Genomic DNA, 14,558 nt, shown 5'->3' with positions numbered 1-14,558 from the left:
ACCCGTGCTGACATTCTGGTGGAAAGCTTGTCACATGCCGCCTGCCTGCTGGGAGTGATAAGCGGGCAGCTGGGAGAACACCGTCCCCTGGAGCGGCCCGACAAAGATCCCGACACCTAACCGGTATCCAAGCCTTCCTGGTTTACCAAACCTTTTCTTCCACGGGCCACGTAGGGACCAGCATCCGTCCTCGTAGACGAGGTCGACCAGGCTGTCAGATAAAAGCTGAGCTTTTTCAGGCTGGGAAGAGTACAAGCGGGTCAGCGTCCCATTCATGTTTCCAGCTGGTAATGGACTGCAGGGATTCATGTGGTGGTTAACAGATGCCAGGGATTCCTGCCGACTTGTTGCTAAGGGAACTTTTGTGAAGATGCCCCGAATCCAGAGACTCCAACAAGCCCGGCCGACTGCTTTGAAGTCCTGAGGGGTGGCCAGTTGACCAGACCAGCACAGAGCACTGCAGAGTGGGGACGCCCCTCCGGATCAGAGGCAGGCAGAGTATGGGCCAAAGGGAGAGTTTCACACAGCACAGGAGCCACAAACGCGGGCCACAGCCCCCAAGTCAAAGGGCAGGATGACTTCGTGAAGATGGCAGAAAGCACCGTAATCTTTTCGATCACAGCTACATGCTCTGCAAACCACCAGCCCTAATTATGCCTTTTGTGAAAGAGCTGACGACCGCCTTAAAAAATACGGGTGTGAGGAACAAGGTCACGCCCATTTTAGGTAATTTCCACGTAACAGAAAGAAAGGCCCTGTATTAAAATCAATTTGTATAACACATCAAGCATCTACTAGATGTCAGGCAGCTCGGAGGCACCCTGTCCATTAACAACCAGCACCAAACAGCCCCGCCCTGAAAAAGCTGGGCTGGCCTGTCAGTGGCCCAGGGGACAGACCCAAGCTTCAGGGACAGGAAAATCTAGTTTCAAAATCAGCTGCACCATTTATTGTGTGGCCTTTATAAAGAAATCCCTGGCGACTTTAAAAACAAAAACAAACAACGAACAACAACAAAAACTTGCAAGGATGGCGATGGAGAATTTCCTAGCAGAATGGCCAAATCTGTGCGTTCTACCCATCCCCACCCCAGGCTCTCTCTAGGGTCTGGCCTGGCGCTGCTTCCTCTCTAATGGATCATCTGTCCCAGGGTGTTCTCCCTACCCTTCTGAGGTAGCTAGTCTGCAAAATAGCCTCAATGAACCTTGCCTCGCTGTATACACACCTGTATGCACCTCCCTCCCACACTGTGACTCACTTTACCCGTGGAATGTGGTAGAAGTGATGCGCCAGTTCTGAGCCTACGCCTTAAGAAGACCTGGCAACTTGCACTTTTGTGTTAAGAAGCCTGAATGTTAAACACTCCAACTGCCCTGCTGAAGAGAAAGGCCATGCAGAAAGGCACCCGAGGATGACACCACGCAGAGAGAAGGGCCAGGTGGAAGGCACCAGGCATGTGAGTGAAGACACCATTTTGGAGGTGCCAGCCCAGCTGAGCCTCCAGGACCCCAGCTGCGGCCACCATCTAACTGCAAACGCGTGAGAGACACCAAGATCGACCGGCAGAAGAAGCGCCCGGCTGAGCCCCGTCAACCCACAGAAATGTGTGAGATGATAACAAACGGTTGTTTTGCGGTGGCTTGTTACATAGCAATGGATAAAATACTATCCCTTAATGATCCACAGCACATCTCTCTGCCCCAGCCGCACCTTGTAAACTCCTGCAGCACAATCACCTGAACCCAAAAGGGGAGAACAGAAGGTGAAGGGAAGGAGGTGCAAGGGTGACCCTCTGCAGCTGACTAGTCCAGCTGGCAGTGTCATATTCCGTTAGTACCTCTTGAGTACCTTGCAAGCGACCTTGCAGCCAGATCGTGGATCCTGAGAACAGCACCTCTGTCAAGGAAAGCTCTGTTGTGTATGCATTCCAGTCTTATTACCCTCCAGAATTATTTCCCAAAAGCTCTGGTGGTTTTTGCAGATGCCTGACAGTATCTTCCAGAGCCCTAATTTCTTCTCTTCGTTCGAGGGAAGAGCATCACCTCAGCTCCCCCTAGACCACGTCTCTCTCAGATCCTTGACCTCTTCGTGGCTGAACAGACCCTCAAGAAAGATGTTCCTGGCTGCTTTTATCTAAGGGCCTTGATAACTCCTGGGCAGCTGTGGGTCTTATCTGTTAGGCCTCCTCCCTTCTCTGGGAGGAGCTGGCTCCCCTCCACCTGGCACCCTCTGAAAGGCTGCCCCACTCACTGAATAGCAGGATCCTTGTGGCCAGTCCTTGCCCACCAGGGCTCCCCCCAGCTCTGCTTGGCAGAGGTTTTCCTGGAGGCCGCCCTCTGTAAGCCAAGTACGCTCTGTCCTGTCCCCCCACTTCCTTGGGGTCTTGACCGAAGAGATTTCCCCAGGAACCAGGACCAGAACCTCCACCAAACTGGCCTCTCCGCAGGGGCAGGCCACCAGGGTGGATCTTTGGGCCGTCTCAGTTAGCTCGCAACCCCCCGCCATGGGGTATGCTTCCTGCAAACCAGGGCCTCTCAGTTCCCCTTTTTTCACATGAGCAAAGGAGGAAATCCTTGGGGCGTGTGCATTTTGCACACACTGCCCTCAATCTTTAGCACACTCTTGCCAAGATGGGGTTTCCTGACATCACTCTTTCCGCCAGAGAGCAAACGGTGCACTGGGGTGGGGGTTATGCTGGCAGTGCCATTCTCAGCTGTGCACCCACCATCCCACTCCTGCCGCAGGAGTCTGGTGGAGCCCCTCCTGTCTGTACTTGTATCTGCGACAGCTCCCCTGGCCTTCTGAACTCCATGCCCCCAGCAAGCTCAGTGCCAGGCTGCCACTAGCAGAGGCTTCCCAGCTCTAGTAAGTGGGCCCTTCTCTGGCCTCCTGGCTTCTGCACTAACACCTGGCTGGCACTCCTCCAGTGCCATATGCTGGCCAGCCCACCGCCGGCAACCCCCTCAGGAGTTCTGCATTCTCCCCTGACCCAGCCTGTCTCTGGGGAGTCACCCCATTCCAAGGGACCCTACCTGCATCTCCTCCATCCCTCCCCAGCCTCAGCCTTGAGGTCCAGCCTGCTCAGGGAAGAGGTTCCCACAGACAAAAGGGCCTGATCTATGATCCTCCCTGTGGAAGATGCGTCTGCTTTGGCCCTGAAAAGAGTCGCGGGGCTCAGGCCCACTCCTGTCTCCACCTGTGGGAAAACCAGCGGGCTCTGAGCGAAATCAAACTCCAGGCTTCGCAGGAGAGATGCTCCAGGTAGGAAGGAGCAGCTGCCCTCCTTGGAGCCCCAGCGTCCCTGCCTCCCTCAAGGATGTGGTCACTGACAGGTGGACCTTGGGAGCTGCACTGGCCCTTTCCCACAGGGATCCAGACCCTTTCTTCACTTGCCTTCTGGTACAGCTGGGTTTAAAAGAGACACAGGCACAGAGGGTAGCATTCAGCCAGCTGAGCTGCTAACCAGCTACGCAAGCATTACTCCCTGGCCAACTGCCTTCACCTGTCTCACATTCAGTTTGCCTGCCTGTAAAATGGGGATAGTGCCTCCCCCTTCCCAGGGCTGTCTGGGGAATTGGTGACACTGTATGGATCATGCCTGGTGCCTAATAGGTGCTTAACAAACGTAAGCCCCTCTAGGGGCACTACTCACACAGATGGGTACTTGTCTGAAAGCACCTTAGGCAACACACATGCCACGAACTGTGACTGACACACCCACAGCTGTCCTAGCTGATCATTCTGCTTGTCCCCTGGGCGGTCTGATTCACGCTCCCTTTGCCCCTGGGAAGAAAAAGCAAAGGCACTTCACTCTTGCTAACACAGCCGACAAACCCACCAGTCTCACCCCCACCCAACACACAGCTGGCTGAGTCCAGCCAGGGACACTCCTCACCAGACATCCAACAGCCAAATTTCCACATCAGTGTTTCCTGGAAAAGCGTGGCCACCAGAGGACTCTACGACAGGAGTCTCTGCCAGGGCTGCTGGGCTAGAAACAAGGAGGCTCCGGGTCTTCGTAAGAAGCAATTCACTTGCTTTCTTCCACACCTGAATCTCAGGAAGGGAACTACGAAAACTGAGGAACACCTGAACCTCTCCTAGGCAGCCAGGCTCTCAAATGACAGAACCACGAAGGCGCCCGAATACACTCAGCTGACAGCCCAGGAAGGCTCCTTCCAGCCTCAACTTGGTCAAATGCTACTAACCCATGTAGGAGGGATTTTGTTCTCTGGACCTGAAAGAAACATCACGTACCTCTAAGAGGCCAGGCTCTATTTTGATAAGTTTCCACAGGATATTTCTCAGGCAAACTCACCCATAACCGTTTCACCTCTATCTAGCTTTCTTTCTGTCTTTTTTGAGCTGCACAGAGCATTTTCAGTCAAAATTTGCTACTTTGTTCTTTGTGAAGTAGGTGGGGGGGAGGGTAAATTATTAATCAGTTTAGTCTCTGTGATTTGGACAGTTTTGCCAGAATACTTCCGGCTACTCACAGCCTTCACAACAATCTTGGGGTCGGGCAGCCTTCACTAAAGGGGACACCCTGTAAAAGCCCAGCCCGCACGCCACCAAAGGACTTGGGGAACTTAGAATCCCACTCAGGCTATGACCATGAGCTCGGCGACGAGAGGACATCGAGGCCTCCCAACTGTCACCCAGACGATAAACAGCCAGCCGACTTGGCTCAGCAGGTCCTGTGAAGCCCGGGGCCAGGCCAGAACACCAGGACAGGCCACTTTTCAGGCTCTGAACCCTGGCCTCGGGGAGCTGGGCCAGGGGACGGGGCGCTGGCCGGGGGCTGCAGCACCCCTGGATCAAGCCTGCTGACGGGGCTCGGGCTGGTGGCTAGCCAGGCTCAGCTGACCAGTAAGTGGGCGGCCCGGAGGCGGCCAGGCAGCTGACCCGCCGCAGGACGACCGTCCACGGGTCGGCAGGCTCGGGGCTCCGGGGCCCAAGCGGTGCCACTTTCCCCAGCCCCATCCTCCGTGCGTCTTCCCTGGACCGCCGGACGCCGCAACCCTTCTGCGGCCCCGGCCACCGCCGGAACGCGCCCGCCAGCTCCCGAACTCACACTGGCAACAAGTTCTCGCTTCCTCAGGGCGGCCTCGATGTACTCGGGAGGCCCGGCACGGGGAGCGCGCGCAGGGCGAGCCCCGCGCTGCCCACGCCCGGAGAGGCGCCCGCCGCCTCCGCCACCCCCAGGAGCGCGCGGCTCTGGGTCGGGCGCGCATCGGCGGCCCACGGGGCGCCCCTCGGGCAGGGGCGGCTCCGGCCTCCCGGGCGCGGGCAACAGGTATGCGAGCGCGCCGGTCTCCCAGCCCCGGCCCTCGCCCCTTACCTCCAGCAACTGCACGTAGCTCGCCGGGAACCAGCCGCGGAGCCCGTCCTCCTTCTCGCCTTCCCACCAGCCGCCGTCCGGGACCTGCAGCAGCGTGATGAGCTCGCCCGCGGCGAAGCGCAGCCCCTGGCCGTGCCGCTCCCCGGAGAAGGGGTACAGGGTCCGGCAGCGGGCGCCGGACATGGCCTTGGCGCCCGGGCTCACAGCGCAGCCTGCATCCCTGCCGAGCCCCGCAGTCTGGGCAGCGGTTCCGCGGGGTCCCAGGCGCCCGGCGCTCCGGGCTCCCGCGCTCTGGGCGCGCGCCGTCTCGGGGGTGCGCGGGGGTCCCCGGCTAGGCGGGGGACGCGCGCCCCGCGCAGGGAAGCTGAGACTTGCTGGCTTCGGAGCGAGCGGCAACGCCCCCGGGCCGGGCGGCTCGCGGCTCCCAGCTCGGGCCGGGGGGGGCGGGGCTCAGGGGGAGGAGACCCAGGCGCCGCGGGCTCCGGAGACAACTTCCCGGGGACGCGGAACGCGGGCGGCCGCCGCGAGGGCCGGCCAGAGCCGGGGCCGCCCTGGCGCGCGGAAATGCGCAGCTCCCCGCGGAGGTGGGACCTGGAGCATCCCCCTCGGCCCCGCTCCGCGGCGAGGGAGTGGCGGCGGACGTGGAGAAGGGGCTGGCGGCCGGGTAGCCTGCCGGGGGCTCTCTCGGCGCGAGGGGGCGGGACTGGGCGGGGGCTGGACCGGGGCGGCCACGCCCTCTGAGGGCCGGGCGCTCCCTAGCCGAGCGGGCGGGTCACTGGGGAGGGGTCTCCCAGCTCACACTCGCACCACCGAAAGCCGCGGGGGTAGAAACACCACTCTCTACGCGTTTTGTAGGCCTCGTGGCCGGTGGTGGGCGGGCGCCTCCTCTGGGGTGCCTGTGAGGGAATGTGTTTGTGGCCGTCACTAGGGGTTGAACCTGGGGTTGAACTTGACTCACCGGAAACTGGACAATGGGTGAGAGACAGATTTGAAGCCGGGCGCCTGAGCCGGGAAGCCAGGTGGCAGCGGGTTACACCGGAGAGACCGAGCGGCGAGGCGACGGAGTCGGAATCCGAGTTGGTAGAATTGGACGGAGATCACTACGGATAAAAGGAGAAGAGGAGAAGGTGAGAAGAGCAGGCCCCGTCGCTTGTGCGTGCAAAGGGGAGGCTGGCCCAGGGTACCAGCTCTCCTGAAATCGAGATGGGCCAGGCTGAGGAGTCTACACTCGTTTACTCAGTCAACAGACATTAGTGGGAGGCTGCCACGTTCCACGCAATGTGCCAGGTACCTACAAAATTCATTAGGGACAAGCTCCTGCTCTGCTGGTACCAGTGGACCTGGGTGCTGAAGGAAGCTGACCTTGAACTGATGGCCTAGAAGTAAAAGAAAGCTTTCTTTGTTCACCTACTCTATAGGAAAACTTAAATTCCATTTCCTACACTGTAAATAGCCGAACCCTTTAATCTCTCTGTATACTCCTAATTGCCTGCCCTTACATCCTGCTCAGTAACCTTCCATGGCTCCCTATTACCTTTTACATTAAACTTAGACTTCTCAGCCTGTGCATTTCAGGCCCTCCACAATACCTCCCCCACCCTCATCTCTTACTGTGCTTCCATAGATACCCTTTACAAAACCAGCCCAGCTGGGCTACGAGAGCCTTAAGAGCTCTTTCCACACTTTGAATCAGTGGTTCTCATTAGAGTCACCTGAGTAATGTTAAATGCTCATGCCCAGGCCCACCCTAGCTTTGAGAATCACCGTTGAGCCAAATTCTGCCTTTAAGCCATCTGCCCTAGCAGCCTCAGCCTGGCCTCTGGCCATGGGCAAGTTGACAAACGCAGATTGTTTATCATATTCCATCAATTGCAAATTCACAAACCCTTGCTTGTCTACAATCATGGGGAAACAAACTCTTGACCACGGTCACCACTAAGAGTCCCTTAAAGCAGAGCTGCAAAATTTGATACAGAAAACAGTCACTAAAAGTAACTGACCAGGGCTTCCCTGGTGGTGCAGTGGTTAAGAATCCACCTGCCAATGCAGGGGACACGGGTTCAAGCCCTAGTCTGGGAAGGTTCCACATGCCACGGAGCAACTAAGCCCATGCGCCACAACTACTGAGCCTGCGCTCTGGAGCCCGCGATCTACAACTACTGAGGTTGCGTGCCACAACTACTGAAGCCCGCACGCCTAGAGCCCGTGCTCCGCAACAAGAGAAGCCACCTCAATGAGAAACCCTCGCACCGCAACGGAAGCTGGAGAAAGCCCGCGCACAGCAACGAAGACCCAATGCAACCAAAAATAAATAAAATAAAATAAAAAATTAATTTTTTAAAAAAGTAACTGACCTAATCAAAGTCTTAAACGGGACTAAAATGCCCTATATCAGGGGCATTTGTGCAGGCTGACCTGAGGTTTCATATCTGATGATATGGCCCAGTTCAAGTTAGGATGGCTGGTCCAGAGCCTTCCTGCAATCCAGACTCCTCTGGGGTACCTGTAAACAACCTGTGATCCAGTCTGGACTTGTGAAATTTCAGCTGACACAGCATGCCATACACTTCAGTTCCAAATGACCGGCCCCAAACAGTTCTGCAGCACCAAAATTGATCATGACTGTCAACTTCTTCAGTTCTCTCATTTTATTCCTGTAGTCCTATGAGCTGGTGTAGAAAAACTACAAGTACTACTTTTCTACTTTTTCCAAGTAGAAAAACTGGGCTCAGAGGGCATGACTTGCCCACCATTATATGGCTGGTCAACAGCAGAGGTCAGACCTGGCTTATTGTACATGGAGCACTGCTTCCTCTGGTCCACTCTGCCGGAGTCAGAAAATGCATCGTGGCTCATCCACAAATAGCATCTTAAAGGACTCTCTGGTGATACCCAATGTCACTCTCGATACAAGTAAGACTGCACTAGCAGTCAGTGGAACTCCTGTCCCTGATCTCAGATAAATCCCCTGACACCTCTGGGTCTATTTCCCCATCTGTGATTGGAGACTCAATCCAATAGCTGGACTATAGGACTTGAGGTGGTCAAATGTATAGGCTCTGGACTCCCTGTATCCAAAGTTCAATTCTGCCATTTTCTAGCTGCGTGCCCTTGGGCAATGTACTTAACCTCTTTGAGCCTCGTTTTCCTCATCATTAGAAGATGATAGTAGTATTTCTATCACAGAGTTATTAAGAGGATTGAATGAGTAAAAATGTAAACTGTTTAGAGCAATGGCTGGCACATTAAGTACTCAAATATTAGCAGTCATTATTATCTACCTAGCCCAATGGTCCTGGCTAGTTATTATCCAACACTTCTTTTTGAACTAAGATTTCCAGGGCAATAATAGAAGTGGAAACCCTTACATCTTTGGAATGCCAAAAATTTTAAAGGAACACACTCTGGGTTTCTGTTTTCTCACAAGATCTTGAAGGAAAGATGAGTTTCTCCCTTATCTATTTTCCTCCTTGCCTTCCTCCCCCACCCAAATCTTCTGTTATTATCTTGAACTTGTATTTAAATCTCTAATTATCTAACTTCTTTGATAACTAAGTCTTACATTACTGATTAGATGCTTAGTAACTCAGGGGAAGGATACCATGTTGGTTTTAAATTTCCGTCTATCCCTCCTAAAGCCTAACATTGCAAAAAGTAGGCATTCAGTACTTCCTCAATTCGTTTTGCACAGATAGTTTGGACCTTTGTGCAGATTCAGATTTTCCATATTGCCAAGTTACTCTATAAACACATGTGTTAGAACATCTGGATTAGACTGTCAACTCCCAAGATCAGGCTTTGCTCCCTTTTTCTTAGCTTTCTCTCAACACTGTGCACTTGATAACCATGTGCTGGTGGAGATTTCTTTTCTATTTGAGACAGTCTCACATGCCCTTGCACCCGCAGCCTATGGATGGCAGAGAAATACAAGGATTTCAATTTCTTAAAAAATTAAACATAACTTGACCGTATGACCCAGCAATAGTCCTAGGTATCTACGTAAGAGAAATGAAGACAACCACACAAAAACTCGCAGTGGATATCCACAGCAGCACTATTTCTAAGAGCCAAACAGTGGAAATCATCCAAATGCCCATCAACTGATGAACAGAGAAGATATGGTATACCCATACAATGGACTACTCACTCAGCCACAAAAAGGAATGGAGTACTGATACAGGATGCATCTCAAAGACGTCCACCATGCCGAGTGAAAGAAGCCAGTATTGTGTGATTGCATTTATATAAAATGTCCAGAAAGGGCAAATCTATAGAGACAGTAAAGAGATTTGCAGTTGCCTGAGGATGGAAGTGGGAGTAGGGAGTAAGCAAAGGGGCAGGAGGTTTCTTTCTAAAATTGGGCTGTGGTAATGGTTCTGCACAGTTCCAGAAATCATTGAATTGTACACTTAAAACAAGTAAATTTTTTGGTATGTAAATTATACTTCAGTAAAGCTGCTAACATAAACCAAAAAATAAACAAAAATATGCAAAGGCCTCATTCATTCAACAAGGATGCCCTGGGACTTCCCTCGTGGTCCAGTGGGTAGGACTCCATGCTCCCAATGCCGGGGACCCAGGTTCGATCCCTGGTCGGGGAACTAGATCCCTCATGCATACCGCAGCTAAGAAGTCTGCATGCCACAACTAAGACCCGGAGCAGCCAAAATAAATAATAAATAAATATTTTAAAAATTAAAAAAACAAAACAAGGATGCTCTTCCATACCCATGGGCCCGTTTATTCAGCAACGACCTGAAGAGCTATTAAGGCTGTGCTATCACATGGACAGTGTGTTGGGCCTGGGATAGAGAGACAAGTATGGAGCATATATAAAGAGTTCCTATCAATCAAGAAGAAAAAGATGGATGACGCAATAGAGGAAAGGAAAAAGACTTGAACAGGCATTTCATGAAAGAAGACATCCAAATGGCCAATAACATTAAAAGGTGCTCAACTTCATCAATCATCAAAAAAAAGCAAATCAAAATCAAAAGGAAGTAACAATATGCACTCACCAGGTGGTAAATATAAAAACAAAATAGAAAATACCAGGTATTATGAGGCTCTGAGGCACATGGGGTGCTCATGCACCGCTGAGAGGAGCCCGTTGGAAAACGCGATATTTAGCACAGCTGCAGGGAGCATCCTTTATGACTCATCCATTCCCCTCCCAGGTATAGAGCCAACTGAGAGCTGTGGTCATATGTTCATGGAAAGACATATACAACGTGCACAGCAGCACTATTCATAAGAGCCCCAAACTGAAACAGCCCAGTGTCCATCTACAGTAGCCTGGGTAAAATGATGACACAGTTATACAATGGAAAACTTTACACTTCGAGAATGAACAAACTATTGCTACAGGTAAGTGAGCCCCACAGATGCAATGTTGGCCAAAAAACCCACTAAAGAGTACATATAGCATGATTCCATTTATATGAAATTCCTAGCAGTCAGGAGAGTCGTTATTTGAGGGATGGGTATTGAGGGCGGGGATCTGGGCTCCTGGTTGATCTGGGTGTGGGTTACACAGGGCTACTCTCCAGGCTGTATACTTACCTGTGCACTCTTCTGTATGGACGCTATGCTTCAGTACAGTTGGTTAAAGAAGATAATATAGTCCCTGACCTCAAAGAATATATAGTGTCTTGATTCTAGAGCGATGTTCTCCAAACTTTATTGACTGTGCACCTCTACCAGTAAAACTCCCAAATATATGTATTTCTATTATTTATAAATTAAATACATGAACCATTAAACTAATGTATCTTATAATACACAAGATTAAAATTTTTAAAGTTATATTAGGGGCTTCCCTGGCGGCGCAGTGGTTGAGAGTCCGCCTGCCGATGCAGGGGTCGCGGGTTCATGCCCCGGTCCAGGAAGATCCCACGTGCCGCAGAGCGGCTGGGCCCGTGAGCCATGGCCGCTGAGCCTGCGCGTCCGGAGCCTGTGCTCCGCAACGGGAGAGGCCACAACAGTGAGAGGCCCGCGTTCCACACACACACACAAAAAGTTATATTAAAATATATATTATACACAATTAGAGATTCTAACATTGTCTTCCTGCATTGTAGTGGATGTTTTGTGCATTTCTTGGGAATCGGTGATCTTGAGAATCAGCTTTAAGAAGACACTGGGAAGGAAAAGAAAGTTAGTGTACAGAAAATAAGCATTTTGAAATCATGACTTTGGAAAAAAATAAATGGGCCCAGTTCTCTTGGAGTCCGGGAAAAAGCTGGCATTGGGCCTACAAGGAAGAGAAAGCATTCAGAGCTCCATCTCTCCTCACCCCACTTCTCCCATGTGCAGTCTGAGCCAGAGGTGCAGCCAGAGATTCTGAAACTTCAGTGTGTATAAGAATCACCAAGGGGACTTCCCTGGTGGTCCAGTGGGTAAGACTCTGCTCTCCCAATGCAGGGGGCCCGGTTTTGATCCCTGGTCAGGGAACTAAGATCCCGCATGCCGCAAGGGAAGATCCCACAAAAAAAAAAGAGAGAAAGAAAGAAAGAAAAAAGAATCATGGAGGAGCATGTTAAAAGTGATGCCTATTCCTGGAGATTCTCATTTACTGGGTCTATGATAGGACCCAGAAATCTGTGTTTTTAATAAAACCTCTGTATTATTCTACCGGAGTCCTTACACCGTACTTTGAGAAACACCATCCTTAACACTAAGGTTGCCGGACATTTTCAGGTAGTCTTCGTACCACTGGAGAACGTTATAATTTATAAGTTGGAAGCGTTTGCATTTGCATCCTATTTGGCCAGACACCACCAATTAAAAAGATGTCGAGGGAAGCAGAAGCGGAGCCAGAGGCAGGCAGAAAATGGAAGGCAGAGACGTCATAGATAAACGAGGAGAGGAAGCCATTGTGGGGAATGGGAGAGACGGAGGCTATAGAATAAGAGAAAAGGGATGGGATAGAAGCGAGAAGGGGAGGGGGAGAGAGACCAGGGAGGGAGGACGGAAGAGAAAAGACAGCCCTGCTTTCCCTCACTCCGTCCACCACCCACATGCACCCACCCACCAGGCTCTGAAGGCAGAGCAGACTCTGGCCAGACCCCGCTTCCCTGGTGAAATTCGTTTGCAAAAGAAGCATGAAGAGAAGAAAAGAGAAAGGGGAGGAGAGAGGAAAAGAAAGGCCACAGAGAAATCGTAAGTTGTGGGACCAAAAATAACATTTAGAAATAGAAGAAGTCCATCTTTATATCGGTCCTTGGCAGGTGGGTGGCAAGGGAGTGTCTGCCCCGTTCCCACTGGACCCTGGCGGCAGCTGGAAGTAAGGAAGTGATATTCCCCTTTGGGAGTAAATAACAACAAAATATGCACGGAGGAGCCCAGCAGAGAGAGGCAAAGCCACATTAAAGAGACAGCAAGCCTCCAGGGCCAAGACCCACCTCTAACGCGATGGCGGCTATTAACATATGTGAAGCCTGGAAAAATCCACCCAACGTGGGCTGGGCTCTCTGGAAGCTTAGAAAAGAAATTTGAGAGGTTTCTGAGAACTGCTGCCCCTCCTGGTCTCTGCTGCCTTTGAAGTACACACACACACAGACACACACACACACACACACACACACACACACACACACACACACACACACACGCGATAGGCTTTTGATTACCATCCAGCCTGCTTCTCTTACCCCAAAGATAAGCTAGACCCTAATTCCTTTTCCCTAGCAGCGTGGCTGAGGCTGGGGTTTTCATTTGGAGGTGCTGCCGCTCTTATCAAGGTGTGAAAATAGTTCTCCAAAGTCGCTTAGGCGGACACAAATCCCTGGGGAATCTTGAGCTTTGAAAAAATGCACCTCGCTGCTGGTTGTTGGTTTCCTCGTGGGAAAGGGGGCTGGCCTGGGAAAACTGTCAGGAATAGCACGTTTCTGGCTCAGAACAAAACCCCACCACGAGTCTCCATTCTTTTGAAGACTAAAAATAAATTCGGAATTAATCACAACAGAAAAGGAACAGTCTCTTCAATGACTATAATTATTAGGCTCATCCGAGTCCCAACTTTTTTGCTTACTAATTACACGGCTGGGACAAGTGACTTCACCTCCCAGAAACTCCATTTCCTCATCTGCAGACGGCGGGAGTGGGAAATGGGGTGGGTGGTGATACCTGTTTCGGAAAATCATGGGAAGGATTGGCTCACAGGAGGCCATCTGGTGAATGTTTTCGGTCAAGTGTCCATCTCTAGCAAGTGTGCCCTGGGCTGGGTTCAGACTGGAAGAGACTTTACCCAAATTTGGGATTTGAGAAGGCAGAGAGTGGTGTGTGGAAACTTCTAGGCTTGGTGTCATAAGCAGGTGGAATTCATACTTATTTACTCTCTAGACTAATAAAAATTCCTTCCAGAACAACCTTGGGGAGGAAACAGAACACAGGTTTACATTCCTCCTGACTTCCCCAGCAGGATTTCCCAGTCAGGCAAATGCTCTCCTGTGGTCACCTGGAGGTCAGAGCCTGGGAAGCGTGAACTACTCTGTGAGGACCCTGGGTGCAGCCTGGAAATGGGGCAGGACTCAAGCTGCTTCCTGAGAACCTTGTAGCAAACTGCCCTTCAGACCTGCCCATACCAGCATCTTGAGTGACAGCTAAGAAATGAAAGGGTGCATGACAGGGGTCCTCTCTGGGTATTCAAAGTGATAAGAATGGTACAGGAATATCCAGCTACTTCAGGAATCCAGAATTCAACAAGAACTGAGCAAAATGGAATTTTGAACAAACAAGGCAAGAAATGCATGTACCATGTTAATTGTAGAAGGCGGGCTGCTTCAGCGGGGGTGGGGGTGGGGTGTCATTATTCTAGTCTCTCCTTTTTTATAAGTTTGAAAAGTCCCATAATAAAAAAGGAGGTACAGTCCCCGAGCCTCTTCCATATACCTAACTCTTAGGAAAGTCCTTCAGAATCTCAGTGAGAGCGTATTCACACCGTTTCCAAACAATTCTAACAAACTAATTTTCCTTCGCTAGTTTTTCAGTCCATAGTATATGGGACAAGTATCTCGGCAGCGGGAGGAAGTGCCAGGTGACAGCTGACACTGGCGGGGAGAGGGATCTGGGAGAATCACTAAAAAAGGCTCAAGAAAATAAAGAGTGCCTTAGCCCAGAGGTGTTTCTAAGACGTTGGTGACGGATGTTCATTAACACACGGGGCAGCACAGACAGCGGGGGGGTGTGGGGGGGGGGGGGTGGGGGGGGTGCGGGG

The 14,558-nt window shown here is 51.7% G+C and overlaps 1 protein-coding gene across 5 annotated transcripts in view; it reads right to left on the bottom strand.

Moving 5' to 3' along the window:
• The window catches only part of GAS7 (growth arrest specific 7), a 201,061-nt gene extending 195,359 nt beyond the window's left edge, over positions 1 to 5,702 (bottom strand). For 3 of the 5 annotated variants that reach the window (XR_004523778.2, XM_033847251.2, XM_033847252.2), the window contains exon 1: positions 5,342 to 5,679. Coding sequence is in view for 2 of the 5 variants with exons in the window: in XM_033847251.2 (XP_033703142.1) it covers positions 5,342 to 5,524 (183 nt within the window). In the remaining 3 variants the exon portion in view is untranslated. Of the gene's footprint in view, positions 1 to 5,341 lie in introns of all 5 variants that reach the window. The other 2 variants (XR_004523775.2, XR_004523776.2) reach the window with 2 other exon arrangements.
• Between the last annotated feature and the right edge of the window lie 8,856 nt (positions 5,703 to 14,558).

The sequence above is a fragment of the Tursiops truncatus genome, chromosome 20 (genome assembly GCF_011762595.2).
Source record: "Tursiops truncatus isolate mTurTru1 chromosome 20, mTurTru1.mat.Y, whole genome shotgun sequence".
Taxonomy (NCBI): Eukaryota; Metazoa; Chordata; class Mammalia; order Artiodactyla; family Delphinidae; genus Tursiops; species Tursiops truncatus.
This window is presented reverse-complemented; position numbering and strand designations above follow the sequence as displayed.